The sequence below is a fragment of the Pseudonaja textilis genome, chromosome 1, assembly GCF_049901715.1.
Source record: "Pseudonaja textilis isolate UNSWEBS1 chromosome 1, rPseTex1.2, whole genome shotgun sequence".
NCBI classification, from domain to species: Eukaryota; Metazoa; Chordata; class Lepidosauria; order Squamata; family Elapidae; genus Pseudonaja; species Pseudonaja textilis.
The window spans coordinates 120,062,704-120,082,862 of NC_141990.1; the positions used below are offsets into that span (position 1 = coordinate 120,062,704).

Genomic DNA, 20,159 nt, shown 5'->3' on the forward strand with positions numbered 1-20,159 from the left:
GATGACAAAATCAAGGCATGGCATCTGCCCAGCTCCAGTGGGCTGTTGATGCTGTTGCAGGCATGCCTCTCTACATTTGGTCATTGGCCCTAGCCATCCACAGGAGTTAATCCAGCTTTAGCATAGTCTCTTTCAGAATTGCCTGCACAGAAGTATTGCCAATCCTTTTTCTTCTGCTATTTATTTATTATTTTCTGGATGCAAATGGGCTTTAATTGTAAATTGCTTCTGAGGAGTCAATGGGATTTGTCGCCTCTGCCACTTCAGGTGTGAAATGTTGGCTGTTACGACACAATATGTTGCTTTTTAATAAATTCAGCCTCCAATGTCTTACTTTCCTTGGTGATAAGAGCAATATGTTGCTTTTTAATAAATTCAGCCTCCAATGTCTTACTTTCCTTGGTGATAAGAGCAGAATGCCTTGCTGGTCTCTCCCCATCCTTTCACTGGGGGCGGCATTTGCACCAGGAAACTGAGGGTTGGTTAACCCTTTCCAATCTGGAAGTGTTGCATATAGGCCCAAGGCTTGGAAAAAGGGAGAGTGGCCAGGAGGCAGAACTGGGTGTGATGAGTGACGGTGAGTTGGTAACGCCCACCCAGCCAGTCATTAGGGCAGAGAACCAGTTGTTAAATTATTTGAATCCCATCACTGATATGCATACATACATATAGTTTAATTTTAGTTTATAGTTATATGTTATTTAAATGTAAACTTTCATTTCAAGGGATGATTTAATCCTCGGATACAATGAGATTGGATAGAAAATCATTATAAATCAGATGTTGGTTATATTTCTCCTCTTAGCTTATAAGTTACATGTTAGTTAAATGTAAACTTTTATTTCAAGGGATGATGACAAGGTCAGCTTTATTTTCAAGAGATCAAAATAACATAGCTGATCTTTTAAATTGATAGCATTCCATTCCAGGTTAGTTGCTCAAGAATGATTAATCTTTTACCAGACCTCCCAATTTAACTTATTGAAATGAATGTGTAGAACACAGGTTGGGAAAGATTAACCTTGAAATAAAAATAAATACAATGCTAAGAGGAAAAAATATAACCAACATCTGGTTTATAACAATTTCTATCCAATCTCATTGTATCTAAGACTTAGATCATGCCAAAAGTAGAAATTTTGGAAATGAAGTGAGATGGAGTAGTCAGAGAAACTGCATAACAGATGAAAATACTTATTGAAACCCCCTCTTCCCTCTTTGTCTTGGCTACAAGTTGATAAGCTGTTCAGGTTTATTTGGTAATGATAAATCATAAATCAAATTCTGAACTGGCTTTATTTTAAATTTGGGTCAGGTGTTCAGTAGAGTACTATGAAGATAGGTGTTAATCCAAATGTTACTTAGCATTTTTATTAATGAATTGGGAATTTGGCAGTACATTATTCATATTCAACTCATTGCGCTGAAATAGAGGTGTTATAGAGGGCTGTACCTTGAATGTGTCTAATATACAATCTAGCGATATCAACCATTATATCAAGTACTTTTAACATTGTAAGACATAAGCATAAGAGTTTGCATAACCTCTCAGAAGTATCTGAAGTATGAAAACTTAATTTAAACAGCAATTATGAGCTGGGAAGTGAGTTTTCTCCTCCCTAGAATATGATGATTAGGACTGTGCAATCTAAAATGACAACTGTATTCATCAAACAGGAAGTTCAGTAACAGATTGGAGGGATTCTGCATTTTGTACTCTGTGTTTTGTATGTGTCTCTGTGTTTGTGTGCATGCACATATGAAAGAGGAAAAAAGGAAAAGAAGAGGACCATTTAAAAATGCATTGTGCATTGAAGAAATAATATGAACGGTTTCCTTATAATGTGAAGATGTTACCTGATTAATCAGTTTTGGAACTACTACATAATTAAATATGCAATGGAACCTTTTGCCTTTGCTATAAGTGGGCTGCTTGGTTCTACTTGGAAATTTTTTTTTTGGCCATTTTATTTATCCACAATTTCCTGTATTTAACATCCATCAAAAGTGAATTAGATGGCTCTTCTGTGACTCATTTTAGTTACCTTATTAAGGAGGCCATTCATTTCACTGTTTGTTCCTCGGCATCATATTAACATTGTTCACTTCAACCCTTCCTTTAACCAAAAATCTAAGAAAGTATTTAAAAAAGAGTAACAATATCACCTGATTGCTACAAATGTATAAAGAAATTAATTGGGGTGCTTAATAAGGATGAAATATTGTTAACCTATATGTAATGTAAAAATATACTATTGTTGTGGTTCACTGGCAGCAGATGCGGATGGCTGAGGGCTCAGAGAGCGAGGACTCATATGAGGGGCCTGCGTGTGATGCAGGGATGTGGCCAGGACCATCAGGGAGTGGAATGCTGCCTTCGGAGATTGTGGAGGCTGGCAGCAGTGATGAAGAAGTCCCCGAGGACCCTGTGCCCAGTGTGCGTGCACGCAGGGCTGCTCAAAGGAAAGAGCAGCTGCAGCAGCACAGGCGACTCGGGAGTAAGGCTGCAAAGTAATGGCCCCTCCCTTAAGAGATAAAATCCAGCTGAGAAACTGGAGTTCTTTGCAGGAAGCAAAGAAGTTTTTGCACTCAAGTCTTATGGACATTCGTAATATTTTGGTTGGTGTTTGGAGACTCTTTGTGTTTGAAATATTTCTTAGTAACTTTATCTAGTGTTCTTAGCATCCTTGCACAACCTTGGCAAGGCTCGTTCTTATCAGACAATTAGTTTGAAACAGCCTTTTAACCATGAAGGAATAGAATTTGTAAAGAATCATTAAAAGGTTTTGCTGTTACATCTGTTTTGTGTTTGTTTCCTTGAAACAAGGTTTGGGTCAGAACAACAATTAATATAGCATGCCATTGCTTTACAAAATATTTGTCTAATGCCTAAAAGGTTGTAAAATCAGTTCCTCATTAAATACCTCAGAAATGTTATGTAAAGAATGGATAGTTTGTCCTCTGAAACCTTATGTGACTAAGTGGCAGTACCTAACTGATCTTGACTATCTTGAAATACAAAATAGGATTAGATATGGGTAGGTCTTAAATTGGAAATGACCACAGGGAACAAGGACAACAGCAAAAGAAGCTACATTGAAAAGAGCAGTCGCAACTTAATTGCATATTATTGCCAATTAAATTGCCTGGCTAGGTTCAATTCTCCTGATCGAAGAGAATATTTGTAGTTCAGGATTGAACTGTGGAGTCCATGGTGCTCTCTGAGCTTGGTGGTTTACTTGTTTGTTTGTTTGCAGGCATTTCATTACCAAACTAAGTAACATCATTAGTGCTTATTATCAGTGAACCAGCACTAAGCTCTTTGACAGGCAATTATTATGTATCTTTAGCACTTATTCTTTGGCTGAATTGACCATTTATATGAAATCTATTAAAAATCTTAAAATATTATGCAAAAGCATTGTATGATGGTCCTATATTTCAAATTTTCTTTCTTTGTATCATCCACTTTATTGCTAAAATGAGGGAACAATGCTTTTCCTTAACATACTCACTTAGATTAAGTGGTATTATTGCACTATTTATCTTAAAATGGAAGACCTAAGGAAAAATAGAAATTTAACTTCAGGCAAATTATACTCTGTTCACATCAGGTGCTGAATTGCATTTTGATTCTAAACTAAAGTTTGCATCATTTTTTTCCAGCTTGCACATGTGTCATTTGATCATTCTTGTTCAACATACCCTGGCTTGAAGGTATAAAACAAAACTCAGAGTTTTGTTATTTTTATCCAGGGAGTGGGTAATGCCACAGACTCCCCCCTCCAGTATTTATGCAGATAGCATGAAGACCAAGTTTGAACTAGGCACACACAGGCACACACACATACACACACAGAGTACAATTCTCATTCTCAAAATGCTGGTGACTTCAAAAAGAGCTATATGAACTGAAGCCTCAAGATCAGATCTATCAAAAATACAGAAGGGTTTGTGAGTGGAATGGCTTCATTATTTACCTAGTTTAAAAAAATAGAAATAAAATAGGTTGAATCTCTTTATGGAAACATAAAGCAGCACATTAAGAGCAGACAAACTAAAAGGAAATAATGATTGTGTTGTTCAGCAACTCTTTGAATGTTAAACAGCCAGTAAGGGCCAATTCATGCAGGCAATATGCATTATTTAAATTTTGTACAATTAGCAACATTACATAGCATAACATAATTATTAAAGGTAGCCTATGGGAGATCTATAGGTTCAGCTAGTAATAGTTAATATTTAAGCATTTATCAGATCTGACTCTGCTTAGCTGTTTGAGAGCAACCAAAATTGAACAGCAAAGTCTTTTTCTCTACGGTGTATGTTTTCTTACCCCCAAGCTATAAAAACAGACAAAATCAGCTACAGATAATTTGAATTTCCTTTCTTTCTTGTGCTAGCCACATAAGTTTACATTTACATAAAAAATAAGCTTATCATCACATTCTGATAGGCATTTATTCCAAAATTTACTATTTTACTCCAAAATTATTTGCTGAAGCATTGTTCTAGAAAAAGACAAAGACCCATGCATTTGTTTTTGTTTCCTGAAATAAAATGAAAATGAGGCATTTTAAAAATATTATTATCATTGATATTAAAATGTTCTGGTTCTTTCTTTTGCACAAAATTATCGTTGGGTCTCAAGTATATATTCAGATTGATGAATTTAAATAGGATGCTGTTATGTTGTCGGTAATAAGATAATTTTAATTAAAGGGTTTTTCTACCTTTAAATCAAGTGCCCTCATAATCAATTCCTGCCAATATGCTTCATTCTACATGCAAGGAGAGATAGTAATTAATTAAAGGAAGCGCCTTCAAGGACAATTGGTTGGCTATGTGCTACTTTAAAAAGAGCTGATGGGCTAGTTTTTTCTCCTTTCTTCTCCTTCTCTCAATGTCAAAAATGGCATGCATTAAAATCACTACTATAGTAGTGGCAAAATCAAGTACCTCTACCATAATACTCTAGCTGTAGGCAGAATCAAGTGATTTGTACATCAGTCATAGTAATTAAAAGCCAATAAAACTTTCTTGATTGAAAAGTGCATTCTTTTCTGAGATTCTGAGTTTTTGGTTTACTTATGATGTGTCTGCTATGGTTATCAAAAGAAAGTAAACTAGACAAGTGCATTGAGCAGGGAAACAAAAAGGTTCTTGTAACATGCATATGAGTGAAGGAAATTCTCTCAAGAACTTGTTGCACAAACTGCAATTATAAGGTAATTGTTATATTACATCAAGATATACAGTATATTTAACCATAGCTCGTTCAACAATGTACTCCAGACTAAAACTTCAAACTTGATTTACTACCATAACTATTTATGATTGCAATCATATATTAGATTCATCCAGAAGTAAAGAAAATACTTTATAGACTGGTCTAATGTATAATTTATCAATTCATCTAATGCAATCCAGTAGATTGACCAAACAAAAGTTGGAGATCTTGTACTTAAATCAACAACTGCAGTAGTTGTGATTGAACTTAAAGAAGAAATCAGTACTTTGAGTATTAGATGTTCAGCAGATCATGAGACTATATGATGCACTGTCATATTTTCCTTCACAGAGTCATCTAAACCCCAAGTAGAGTGATCCTCTTTGAGGTAGCAACTTGGTTCAAAAATGTGAGCATTAGATCCCAAAGTTTCCAGTCATGAGCACTAAGTTGGTCTGCTTGGGTTCCAGCAGCCGCTTTGCATCAATGAAAAGATATTCGATGTGCATTTGTACACAAAACGTATGGTAATAAAGCAGCCAATTTAATATCATACAGTAGCTTCCATTCAGTGCCTAGTAGAACCACATGGAAAAGGGTACTTCATCAAAGCCATGACTGAAAGAAAGTATCTTTCAAAACTTTTGCTCAGGCCTAATGTTATATATTATTTAAAACTGAAATGATTTGTAATACTGAGATAACTAGAATATTAGAAACTCCCCCCTCCCCCCCAAAAAATAGGGGAGGGGATGAAAAATCTGTAGACAGTCTTAAGGCCAGTTCGTGTAATGAGCCATGCTACAACACAACCTATTGCATTCACAGTGTGCCTGCAGTACAGAGAAAATTTAGCCTATTTCCTTTATGCCAGTCTTCCCTGTTGCTTCCTGCAATATACAGGCTGGGAATTGAGGAGCATACTGATGAGTCAGTCTTTCCAATTAAGAAAGCATTGAAGGCATGAGTTATGCATCTGAAAATAGACTCTTTGTGAAGTAGAGGTGCTGTTGTTTGATAGTGATCGGCCAAATAATTTGCTTACTTCTAAACAGCCACTATTGGGGGCTGGAAGTGCTGTTTATGCCAAGCATAGTAGCTCTCTCTGAATCCCCAAGAAGAGAGGTAACTGGGAATAATATTTAAATCCAACATCACTAAAGATCTCTCTGGAGAAAATGTCTCATTATTTTCTGCCTGGAATTAGGATATGACCAGGACAATGAGGGAGAAGAATAAACAAGGACAGCATTATTAGAGGGAAAGGGTTGGTCATGAGAAGGATAAGTAGGATAGGATGGAGTGAAGAACTATGCAGCAGGCTTGGTTGAGAGTAGAGTGGGGTTAAGAAGGAGGAATAAGCATTACATAGCTACAGTTCCCAGTTTGATAGATGTGTGCAAATCATGAATTATGGATTTGAATGCAAGAAAACATGGCGTAGTGTTTCATATGTATGAACCTACTAAAATCTCAACAGTGATGTTCCAAAAGTTCAAGATGTTCACTAGAAATTATTTCCAGGCTGGGAATGATTGTTTAGAGAAAGAAGCCAATTGAGCTCAGTAGCACATATGTCACAGTCAATACGCTTAACAACTACAATTTCCTATTGGATTATTTATACAACATCTTGTTTGCAACATCTAGCTAAGCCAAATAACATGCCAGATTTTATTATGATAAGCGTTGTTAAAACTAAAGCACAAACAAAATGATTTAAAAACAAAGCATAGACTGTGTAGTAAAAAGCAAGTAAATCACTATATGAACTAAATCCATAGAACTAAATGAACTATATTTGCATTTTCTTTTTTTAAAGGGCTAGAGCTTTAAGAATGTTTAATAATATTTAGCTTTAATAATATTTACTTAACTACAAAAAATGCGAATCCAACGTATCTTTTACAGTAGTTCTATGTCAGATTCATTTTTAAAAATGCCCAAATTTTGGTGCAGCTATATTGCTTATAATTTATAAATACCTATCTATTAAGAGCAATTAGTTGTTCAACTTTAAGAGATTGCATTGCTCTCAGTGTTCTACAAATCAGAATGTATTTGAGCTACAGTTTATTATGCTTTCATTTCTGAACTTTGTGGCAGAGTGAATTAAATGCCAAAGCAAATCAGATATTAGTGATGAAATGGAAAGCTGCATGCAGCCCACCCCTCCCAGTTAAGAACAATAGATAATGATCTAGAATTCTTTTCCATTTGTTCACTGTATAAAAGAAATGTGCTTTAAGAAAATGTAAAGAAAAGGCAAGAAGGAAATGAAAAGAATTGAAAATATGTGCTTTCATATCTTCATACTCACTGAAGAAGAATTATAATCTTGAAATAGAAAACACAACTTCAATATCTGGTTAACTCATTTGCAGCATTCATAATATCTTACTGAAAAAGTACATTACACTTTTAATACAGGTAGTCCACAACTTACAACTATTCATTTAGTGACCATTACAACAGTACTGAAAAAGTGACTTATGATTGGTTTTCACACTTGCAACCATTGAAGCCATCCCATGGTCACATGATCAAAATCCAGGTGCTTGGCAACTGGCATGTATTTATGATAGTTGCATTGTCCCAGGGTCATGTGACTACTATTTGTAACCTTCCCAGTTGGCTTCTCAGAAGCAATGGGGGAAGCCATATTTGTTTGAAGACTGCATGATTCACTTAAAAACTGCAGTGATTCACTTAACAACTATGGCAAAAATGGTCCTAAAATGCTTTTGGGCTCAATTGTAGTCATAAGTTGAGGACTATCTATAATACATTAACTTACATTAACTCACAATGGAGGGGACAACATTGTGAAAATCACAGTTGTGTCATGTTAAGCAATTTCTTTGAGGGTAAGAGAGAATTAGAAGATCGTTCTTGTTTTTCCTCACATTTTACCAAAATAGCAGTAGTGCAGGGGTGTCAAACTCACGTCATTACGGTAGCATCACGTTACATATTAGGACTTTCCCCCGCTTTGCTAAACAAGGCCTGAGCCTGGCCAGTGCATGACACATCTGGCCTGCAAGCCGGGAATTTGACAGCCCTGCAATAGTGTGCCATGAGATTTGTGATGGTGTGATGAATCTCACTGTTCACTAATGGATCTTCCAAAAAATGTTTAGCCTGGCTCCAGCATGATAGATTATAGCTTATCATTCTGATAATGACTGGTTCCATGGCTATTTATCCATTTAGCAACCTTATATTATTTAAATCCGAGCTGTCCAACCTTGGCAACTTTAAGACTTGTGGACTTCAGCTCTCAGAATATCCCAACCAACATGGCTGACTGGGAAATTTTGGGAGTTGAAGTTAACAGGTCTTAAAGCTACCAAAGTTGGATACCCCTGAATTAGTTTGTTTTGCCTGTGTGAGAAAGAATCCAACACCTAAAACATTTCTTCCCCTTCTTGTTTTTCAAATATCACAATTTTCACAGGATTAGCTTTTTGTCGTCATCATCACCATGATTCACTCAGCAAACTTTGCTAACTGAATTTGCTTTATCTGGTATCCTGTGTTCAGGAATAAAATTTCCTGATGATGATCATATACAATTTTCAAGGTTATATTTAGCGAAGGAAAATTAAGAGGAAAGGGGAAAGAAGTAAAACAATTTCAAACTATCTATTTTCTCCACAATCTTTCTGTTTATGTTCTACATACTAAAATGAAATGACTACTGTTGTATTGCATAAGCAAAAAGCCTATCTGTTTGTTTTGTTGCAATTTCCTATTATAGAACCCTCAGTCAAGAACAGAGTGATAATTAGGTATGAAAAGCTATGTGGATTATTGTCAAAATCTCCCCTGACATTCATTTAATACTTAATCAGATTGTAATGCTGTAAATTATGCATTTCCAAGTAGTAATAAGAAGGGAAAAGTATGACTTATCTTAGCATTATCTTGACTTCAATATAATAGGGGAAAGGTTCTAAATTTTTATTAGAAGAATCGACTATATTGTCACATGGATATTTGTTTCAAAGAACGATATTAATTATATACACTATAATGCTGCATATTCATTTCATGAAAATGAAAAGGGGTAAATATATGTTCTTCATTTATGCCAGGATTTTCCAAACTGGTCAATACCCTAAGAATTTCTGAGACTATCTATTGTTCTTATTATTATTCGTAGTATTTATTTATTATTTATTTAATCTATATTGCCACCTATTCTCCCATGGCGAGTTGAGGCGGCTTACACAATGTAAAACCATATTTAAAACAGAAAATAAAAATAAAAAAAACAATAAAAACTAACAAAAAGAATCAAATAAATTAATAAAGTACAATAGAACAAAATCTGGAAAAAAAATAAAATAAAAAATCACCCGCCAACTCCCACCCCCCCACCCCAACAATAGCAGATCACACTCGCCATTTGATGGGCTCGATCCCACTCTGGACTCCACAGGCCCGTTGGCAAAACCAGGTCTTCAGTGCCTTTTGAAAGAACACTAGAGTGGGGGCTCCTAACAGCCTCCAGGCACTGCGTGAGGGAGGACACAGTAACACTTAACTCACCATGAGCCAAGACATACAGCTGAGTATCATCAGCATATTGGTGATACCTCAGTCCATGGTGATGAATTATCTCACCCAGCAACTTCATATACATGTTGAACAGGAGTGGAGAGAGTACCGAGCCCTGTGGAACCCTCTAAAGCAGTGGATGAGGACTGGATCTCTCCCCTCATATCAACAATAGCAGATCACACTCGCCATTTGACGGGCTCCATCCCACTCTGGGTTCCACAGGCCCGTTGGCAAAACCAGGTCTTCAGTGCCTTTTGAAAGAACACTAGAGTGGGGGCTCAGAGAGTGGCTGAGAGTGGCTGCAGAGGAAGGAAATGAACCAAGACAGCACAAGGCCTCCCACTCCTGCCAGATATCATCCAAAAGTGCGACCAATGCCGTTTCTGTCCCAAATCCAGGCCTGAATCCTGACTGATAGGAGTCAAGATAATCTGTTTTATCCAGAAACCTCTGGATCTCTGGAGCTGCTGCACGACCACCTTCTCAACAACCTTCCCCCCAAAGGGAAGATTAAAGACAGGTTGGACATTATCCAACTGGGTGGAGTTCAGAGATGGCTTCTTAAGAAGACAGTGGACCACGGCCTCCTTAAAGTGCTGGAGCACCATCCCTTCCTGTAGAGAAGCATTAATCACTGCCAGAATCCACCTGCCTGTCACCTCCTGGGAAGCTTTTACAATCCAGGAAGGACATGGGTCTAAAACACAGGTGCTTGCACACATACTCCCTAGGATCCTGTCCACATCCTCAGGAGCAACAGGGTCAAACTGTTCCCAGATAACATGGCAAGAACCTGCCTCAGGACCAGCAATCACGTCGACATCTGGGAACGAAGTCGAGTAATTTTGTCTTCCAGAAAATCCACAAATTCCTCAGTGCGACCCTTCAGGTGGACCTCAATCTCCTCCTTCCCAAGGAGGAACTGGCTCACCTTAAAGAGGGTCACTGGGTGATTATCTGCAGATGCAATTAATGTGGTATTTACACTTCGTTGCACGAATTGCCACAAGGTAGGCCTTAGTAGCTCTTACCTGTGTTCAATTGAGTTCATCTCCTGTCTTCTGCCAGCAGCGCTCTAGATGTCTCTTCATGCGTTTCATCCCTCTCAATTCCTCTGTATACCACGGGGCACAGAGAGGTCTATGGATGAGAAGAGGTCGCAAGGGTGCAATCCTATCTAGAACTTCAGTCACCTTCCTATTCCAAACAGTGACTAAGAGCTCAGCTGGACTGCATAATAGATCTTCAGTTATAACCCCCAGCTCCTTCTGGAACCCATCTGGGTCCATTAGTTAATGGGGGCAGACCAATCTAATTGGCCCTTTCTCCCTGTGAGGGGTGGTGAAGCTTTTGAGAAGCTCATTGCCATTGGACTGTGATCTGACCATGACAAGGGGACCAAGGAGAGGTCCAATAATTCCAGGTCAGTAGTACTAGTATTTAAAACATTTATTTTCATTTAATAAAATTTGGGGCAGTCAATGAACAATCTGAAAATTCCAGAAGAGGTCAGTGTGCCAAAAAGTTTGAGGATCCCTGATTTAGGCCCTGGAAACTGGCATTATTGACTAAATGTGAAGTGTATTCTGTGTTTCATCTAAAAATATGCCATTTTCTCTTTCTGTTAACTCTTTGCAGTCCTTTCAAATCTGCCTTAGGATATCCTCTTAGAAACATATTTAGAAGAACAGGACTTGATAAACTGGATAAATCCATCTTTGAGGACATTTAGTAATTATCTTATTTTCTGCATTTTTTCAGTTACTTTGTATAAAAGAAAATATGAGAAAGATTGATTAGTTTTTGGTTATTTTTTCTGTAAGATATTTCATTATTTTATTATTCTGGCTCTTTTGTACCTATGCCTAATCTTCTAGATTTGACATTTCTTGTTTGATAATAATATTCTACTGTTTTGCCTTTCCTAAACGGAACTCAACTTAGTTCATTTTTATTTTGCTAGACATCAAGAGATCACTCTAACTGACAATACGAGGTATGGAGGAACCCTTTCCACCGAAGAGTCAGATTATTTATATAGTAGAGAGATTAGCAGCAACTAATTATCAAATATTTGGATGGTGCCATCATTTCAGTCTTAATCAAATGCTTATCTCCTCATTTTCTTCTTGTTCTAATGTTTATTTATCCACCTGAAAAAATCCTTTATGCATTTTAATGTTTCCATGAAAGATTTTGATATTTAAATATTGAGCAGTTGAAATTCACTGTTATGATGCAAAGCCTCAAATTTAGCATTGCATGAAATTGTTTCTTTAAAAAAATATTCAGGAACTTTCTGTCAAACGGAAATCAATGAATGTGACAGTAATCCCTGCAAAAATGGAGGCTCCTGCAGAGATGATGTAAACCACTATAAGTGCATCTGTCCATTGGGTAAGTCTTTTATGGATAATCTTTGTCTGCCTTTACTTTTTTTCAAATTTAGTTTAGTTTAGTTTATTGTCATTGCACCTCGTACCATGAAATTAAATGCCATCTTCACTGTAAATTATAACTACAAAAATAAAACATAAACACACATCCTTTGCATTATAATACAATTGAATTGAAAACCCTGATATTGCATTAATATTGCACCTTACAGTAGAATTTTATATAGTTACTGCTCTAGGATAGAAGCTTTTCCTCAGCCTATTTGTCCTTGTTTTTATTATCCTGTACTGTCTGCCAAATGATAATAGTTCAAAAAAGGGTGCCCAGGATGAGATGGATCTTTAAGAATGTTTTGAACTTTCTTAAGGCAGCGGGAGCTATAAAGCTCTTCCAAGGATGGGAGAGGGCAACCAATGATCCTCTGGGCAATGATGTTAACCCTCTGGAGTGCTGTCCTATCTGCCACTGTGCAATTGGCAAACCATACAGAGATGCAGTAAGTTAAAATACTCTCTATGGTGCCGCGGTAGAAGGTCACCAGCAGTTTTTCATTCAGTTGTTGTTTCCTGAGAAGTCTCAGGTAGTATAATCTCTGCCGGGCCCTTTTCACCAGTGCTGCAATGTGACCACCCAAGATCAGGTCCTCTTTTATGGTAACACCTAGAAACTTAAAACTGACCACTTGCTCCACTTGGTCTCCATTGATAAGCAAGGGCTGGATAAATAAATAAATACACAGTGTATCAACAAAACCTTGAAAACGGAGAAGTATTTTAAGAAAACAAAGCAAACATTTCCCTGAAATATATCCCAGACAAGAGTAATATAAAGAAAAAGGGACAACTCCCTAGAGCAAGCTTGTCAAACTGGCTTGTCTATGGGCCATATGCATCACATGCACACCATGCACACCTCAGCTCCGCAAAGGCACAAAACATCACGTGACATGATCGAGTTTGACACCTGTGCCCTAGAGGGTAGATACATGTGCGCGTGTGCACATGTACACACACACACACACACACACACATATATACATATATATGCTGACTCAGGAATTCTGAGAGTTGAAGTCCACCAGTTGTAAAGTTGTCATACTTGTCATACTTCTTGTTTCCATAATGCTAAAATAATACTCTTTTCAGGATCCCATATTTATATTCACAAGAAGCCAAAAGTAATGAAACCATTGAAATGCTAAATTCAGTTAAAGTTTTAAGAGATCTTGAACAGATGTGGCTTTGTTTCTGAAACAAAATTTTTGTTCCATAGGATTCCAAGGTCAGCAGTGTGAATTAAATATTGAGCCCTGTTTGTTTCACAATATAACTTGCAACTCTGGAGCTCAGTGTGTGGACAAGCCTTATGACCTGGCATATATATGCAGGACAGAATGCAAGGAAAATTCAGAGGTAAGGAAAATATAATTGGTGACAATTATTCTTCAGAGAGAAGAAAAATACTGCCCTGGAATTTATTCTATACATTTTATCCGTTTGTGCTTCCATATCTTCCTCATCCTGAGCTTCCCCCACCCCCCCAAAAAGTGCTAAAACATTGATAAGTTTTCATCTGGAAGTTAATTTTATGAATATTCACCTTTGTCTTCTCTTTTCAGGATTTGTATCTAACATGTAAAGGTTCTGTTCCTTATTTACAGATCATTATGTATTAACTGGAAACCCAACTAGATGACAGCACCAAGATATTTTTGACAAATCAAAAGAGCCAGATAGATGGCATAGACTTGTTGGGATACCATTACATAATTTCAAGAGCTGTAGATTAAGTAGCAAAGACAAATGCTTCAAAGAAAAAGGCAACCAATTAAACTACATATACATATACCCATGAAACCACCCAAAACAGAACATATGCAGGAGATATATTTTTATAACTAAGAAAACCTGCCCTAATATGATCAATAGAGTTTATCAATATATAGGAGATCCCCAAAACCATACCCCTATATATGGTAATGCATTTACCAATGAGTTATTTGATTGTGAAGTCTGTTACTTAACCCTGAATATGAAATAACCCACAAATCTTATATAGATTGCTTCAAAATATTTAATGCAAATTGTCTGCCATGTGAGAAAAATGTTCTGCATTTCATTTATCTCTAACAGGATAAATATCGTTTGCCCAGGCGATGGTCTAAAATGATGAAGTAATCATTATGGACATTTCAGCTAGGGAGTGATAGTGGAAGCGATTGAGGGTTTTTAGTGTAATATTTGTAAGAAGTTCTCATACTTGCTTTAATTTATTTATACAGATGATAATGTACATTTATGTTAGGATTCTGGGCATTTAATCAGATGAATCACTTAAAAAAATAAGTGAGAAGAGAGGTTACAAAAATTGATGTTTCTAAGTTTTCAATAATACCAAGATTCTAAACATTAATGGCATTTGCTTAATTAAATGAAAAATGGCTTAAAATAATTCAGGGTTGTATTTGGCACAATTATGAAAAGATTATGCAATAGAAATATGTCGTTCCATTAATAAACAATGTACTGCATATTTCAAACAGTGTGCTTCCAAGATATTATGAAATTTATATCGTTCCAAATGTGGAGGATATCATGTTAGCAAAAAACTGGTGAAGATGACCTGGAACAATTTATGTCTAGTCTAAGAAAGAGAAGGAAAAGGGGTGACATGATATCAATCTTCTAATATTTGAGAGGCTGTCAGAAAGAAGAGGGGAACAACTTATTCTCCAAAGCATCTGAAGGCAGGATGAGAAGTAATGGATGGAAACTTATCAAAGAGTTGTGACTTCTCCATCACTGGAGATTTTATGAAGACATTGGACAGCCATTTGTCTGAAATGGTATTGGTTCTCCTGCTTGGGCAAGGAGTTGGACTTCAAAACTACCAAGGTTCCTTCCAACTATCTTTTTCTGTACTCTGTATCTCACTAACATGTTATTTTCTATTGAAACATATATTTTGCATGAAAAAAATCCATGTATGTTGAATGTAACTTTTCTGGTAAATATATTATCACTTCAGGTTCAGACTAGGTCTCATAATATGTCATGCAAAGAATCATGTTCATAATTCGCGTTTTGAGAAAATACCACATTTTTACATCAATACATCAACAGTTCTCCCAACAGGTAGGCAGAAAAGCTAGCCAGTTACATCCTATGAGTTAAAATTATTTTAGAAGCTAGAAAGAAGATCCTAAAGATTACCAATCTCAGATAAAAAACATATACAGGGAAAACGGAAGAAAGACCAGAAAATAATTTCCTAACTCTGTATTTACTCATGTACAATAGATTGTGAAATGGTAAAGAGTCAATGCAACTGAAATCTCCTCACTGGTTCATCTGCTGCTCCATAATTCCCATTTATTAATTATAACAAATTATATTTATTAGTATATTTATACAGCCACCATCTCACCAGAAATGACTGTAGGTGATGAGAACAAACACACACACACATGCACAATATTTGTTCCTTTGATATATAGTTTTATCTGTTGTATATAAAGATGGCTCTGTGTGTGTGTGTGTGTGTGTGTGTGTGTGTGTGTGTGTGTATGTATGTATATGTGTGTGTGTGTGTGTGTGCACCTTTAAAAGTAAATATAATGACAATATAATTGAGAAAGAGAGAATCCAATAGTTCACAGTGGAGGCATCTAAGCATGTCTCTGGTTCTTTGGGAGCTCCAGGACTGATAACACAACAGATTGGGGGGCATTCTGGAATGTGGAAAGGGATAGAGCTAAACTAATTTCATGGGAAAAGATGTTCAATAATATGGAGGCCAAGGCAGGGAAAGCCATTCTCTTAGCATCCACTAAATGTAGGTCCCTAGACCAAACTCAAGGCCCAGGAGCTGAAGCCGGCCCATAGGGTGATTAGAGCTGTCCTGGAAACAGCAAAGCTGGTCTGCGGTGCCTCTGCCAGTGAAAACGGAGTTTGCAAGGGCTGCATGTGGCCCTCCTGAGCTCCATTTTCGCTGGCAGAGGGTTGCAGGAGGCTGTTGCAGCTGAAAATGGAGTTTGGGAGCCTGTTTTCTCTGGCAGAGTGCTCAGGCCACCACAGGTTCACCTTGGCCATGCCCACTCCAGCCCCCCGAGTTCAAACACAACCCTGATGCGGCCCTCAATGAAATTGAATTTCATACCCCTGCCCTAGATGATGGAATCTACAGTATGCTTTCTCTGCCAGTTTTTATGATAGACTGATGTAATAAGAAGAAATGGTCCCTCAGATAGCAACCAAATGTTTTGGTTGCTGAAATAATAATCCAACTTCCATTTAGGAATAGTTGCCTTCTCAAAGACTTTCTCATTTGTCCTATCTTCTGTACATTTTGCATTTATGAAGCCCACCATATGTGTTGCTGTTGGATGGCAGTTTGATATTTTCACAGTTTGAGATCTTAAGGCACTTCTTTTGACTACTCTTGATACCTTCTATCTTTATTTCTTTATTTCTTCTTCTTTTTGGCAATGCAGAAAACTTTAGGGTAGAATATCTTTGTTGGTTTCTCTGAGCATCTTGGCTGTGAAGCTTCAGTTTCCATTTCAGGAAATTGCTCTTGAATTGTAGATGTGTGCTGAATAGCTTTCTGGAAGACTTTTTAAACTCAATTTGTTGCTCATCTGGGCATGGGGAACAAAATCTATGACTTCACATTTATTCTGTTGTTTCCTTTCATCAAAAGAAATAGTGTAGTGTAGTGTTTTAATACTGTGTGTAGGGAAATCTAGGGTTCTTTATCCCTAAGTATTCTAGCAATGCTCCTTTTCAGAATTTCCTGCAATTCCGTTTTGTCCTCTTCTATTTGAGCACATTGGCATCACTTTATTGCCAAGTGTTTGTCCTAGTCTGGGCTTCTTCCAAGCCACAACTCACAGGGAATTTAAATTTAATTATTTAACTTAATTTAATATTTAAAAGATTTATATGGGTGTCAAAATCAATGAAGGTGACTCTGAACAGTTTACCAAAAAAAAAAAAAAAAGGAATCAACAAAACTATTGAAAATAATACAAAGCTACAGTATATAACTCTACAGTCATAAAATAATAAATGAATTAAATAAAAAATGATGCAGAGATGAATGACACATTTTTTTTGCCTTCCCAAGGGTCCGGAGGCCTCCCTCGGGGCTCTGGGAGGGCAAAAACAGCCTCCTCCTGTCTCTGAGGCCCTCCGGAAGCTGGAAACAGGCCTGATTCTGGACTTCTGGAAGGCCCGTTTTCCCCCTCCCAGAGCCTCCATGTGGACCCTTCACTTACCTCCATCGAAAATGGGCTGCGTGGAGACTCCTGGGACGGGTGGGGTGGGGTGAGTCGTTGAAATACTGGTTGAAATACCAGCCAGTCCGTTGAAATGTACCAAATACATACCAGCCAGTCGGTTGAAATACCAGTTCAGTGAACCAGATGTAACTTTACCATCTGTTTTGCCTGAACCGGTCCGAACCAGTAGAATCCCAACCCTGCTTATGTATCAAGTGATGAAGGCACCAGGCTAGAAAATAGATAGGCTATGAATTCTAGTCCTTCCTTAGGCATGAAACCTGTTCGGGGGAATTTGGGCCAGTCATACTCTCTCAGCCTTCACAAGATTGCTATTGTGGAAAAAAATAGAGGAGGAAGGAGTACTGTGTACTTTCACTGCCATGAATTACCTGTAAGTAATAAAGTTCAAAATACTGAATGAATAAATGAATGTTATCTGCCTTCAGTTCAGCCTCATTATCTTACCATGGGCTGGGAAAATGGTTAAGTTGCCCACTGGTCAAATCTGTTGCTTCTCAAAGGCACACATTTTTGAAATTCTGTAAGACTTGATTTCCTACTGAGCAGTTAAAATGAGTAAACATAGAGTAATAATTTATAAAAGTCAGTAAGTTTTCTTATATAATTGAATGCATTGATCACAGATGTCACTGTGAACCAATTCAGTGGATTCTTTTTCATTTTATTATATCTTTTTTTCTCCCCTATAGAAATCAAGGTGTGGTCCTTTTGTTTTTATTCAGAAAGACACGTTGGCTGGGCTGCACATAATTACATTGTAGGTCCTTTCGCTCAGTGCTTTAAATTGGAAAATCTGTCCATCCTTCTGTGACAAAGGCTTAAATGTTTCCTATGTTTGGAGTCTTCTACTACTCTATCCTTATTCCAATTAGTCTATCATCTTAGATGGTGCCTTTTACATGTAATTTTATATTTGGAGTCAGGGTAGCAGTAACTTTGCTTCATAAACTTTTGGTGTTATACATTTTATTGAGAGCAGGAAAGACAATTTGTGGCTGCTTTCTTATCTTTTATTTTTATCAATATTTTTGGCTTTGCTCTTAACTTTTAAGTTGCTACACCATCTTTTCATTTCAATCCCACTGTTTCTTTTTCCTTTTTTATAATGATTTTATTAGAGCTTCTAAGTATAAAGATGAAAGACTAAAACAAACTAAAAAGGATATAAAAGGTAAAGAAAAAAATAAGGTGCAAAGAGATAGAAAAATGGGGGGAAAGATTTCTCTCTGCTGGACAAGTATGAACAACTTCACTAACAATAAATATTGCCAGTATTTCAGAAAAAAAGTAACCTATTTGTTATCACCAATCAATAATGAAATTGTAAAAATTTATCATTCACTCCTAATTAGCAAAAGCTATAAGAAACAAGATAGATGAGAGATGAGAGAGAGAGAGAGAGGGAGGGATGGGTGAAAGGATAGGTGGATAGATATGGATGTAGATTTAATCAAATACATTCATTCTGTATTTTGAGATCACTTTCTCTAAAAAGAAATTATGCAAAAATGTATCTCCTTATTTATAAACAAATCTTTAAAGCACTGTCATTCAATCCTGGTAAAAAAAAAATTACCAGAAACCCCAGCATGTATAATTTAACCCTGATAAAATAAATCCATTTTCTAGTTCTTTTGTATTTGCTCTGTTTACTTTTTAAAATATTTTTTTAAAAAAATATTTAATACTTTCAGAAAATATGCCACAAATTGATTTCTTACTATTTTCTGTTTGTGCCCTTTTAGGAACAGCTTCAGTAGTTTAACATGTCCTTTTGTAAATCCAAGCTAAGAAAGCTTTCCAAATCATCTAGTCTATTCTGTTAGATTTCATTTTAGTTGAAGACACTCTTTAGTTAAGACAGTCTTTCATTGTCTAGGTGGTATATGAACCTTTAATTCTTTATTCCACTCATCTATTAATTTTTGCATATCAAATTTATTTCTTAGTAACAAATATCTATAAAAACTACTAGTAAGTATGTTTTTTAAAAAAATATTTAACCAGTTGTTCCAGGTGTCTCAGAGACTGAACAAGCTGCTGATCCAAACAGTGTTGTTAACAAATCTTGTACTTGTGAGTAAATATTGCCACTGAGATGCATTTGATAGATGACTGGAGTTTTAGTATATTTAGATCTAATAATGTCCATTACACCAGAGGTGCTATTATGTGTATTCCAAAGTTTCCCACGAGGCCCTTAATAAATCACTCTTAACCTTGCCTTTTGCTCTCATTTCTTCTTTTTCACTACCTTTCCCTTTTAATCACAGTTCAATCTTTCTCAGAGATTAGGGATTTCTACTCACTTAGTTGGACTTATTTTTGCTCACTTAATGGAAGGTCTCAGTACATTCAAAAGAATGTTATGTCTTTAAGAAACCAGGAATGACAGTGTGTGATAAATGGTCTCCCTCTGGGGCCAGATATTTCCCACACTTCCGAAGTGTTCAATTCCAAAAGCACTAGCAAGATCCCTCTGGTTCTCAATGTACCGTGAGGAACTACTCTACAGAATTCAAGCAGACAATCTCAGGGTTTCCTCTTGATCTGAAGAGGATTTACCCCCTGACTTTCAAAAATGCTCCGGGAATATCTCTGGCAATGTGAGGGCACATCTTCAGTTCACATCCTCCTTGGAAGTCCAGAAGTATTTTTTAT

The 20,159-nt window shown here is 36.7% G+C and overlaps 1 protein-coding gene across 1 annotated transcript in view; it reads left to right on the forward strand.

Annotated features, from left to right (window-relative positions):
* The window catches only part of LOC113455276 (protein eyes shut homolog), a 214,301-nt gene that overhangs the window by 166,681 nt on the left and 27,461 nt on the right, over positions 1 to 20,159 (forward strand). The window contains exons 7-8 of the mRNA XM_087915874.1: positions 12,089 to 12,193; positions 13,466 to 13,605. Of these exons, the coding sequence (XP_087772000.1) occupies positions 12,089 to 12,193; positions 13,466 to 13,605 (245 nt within the window). The remainder of the gene's footprint in view (positions 1 to 12,088; positions 12,194 to 13,465; positions 13,606 to 20,159) is intronic.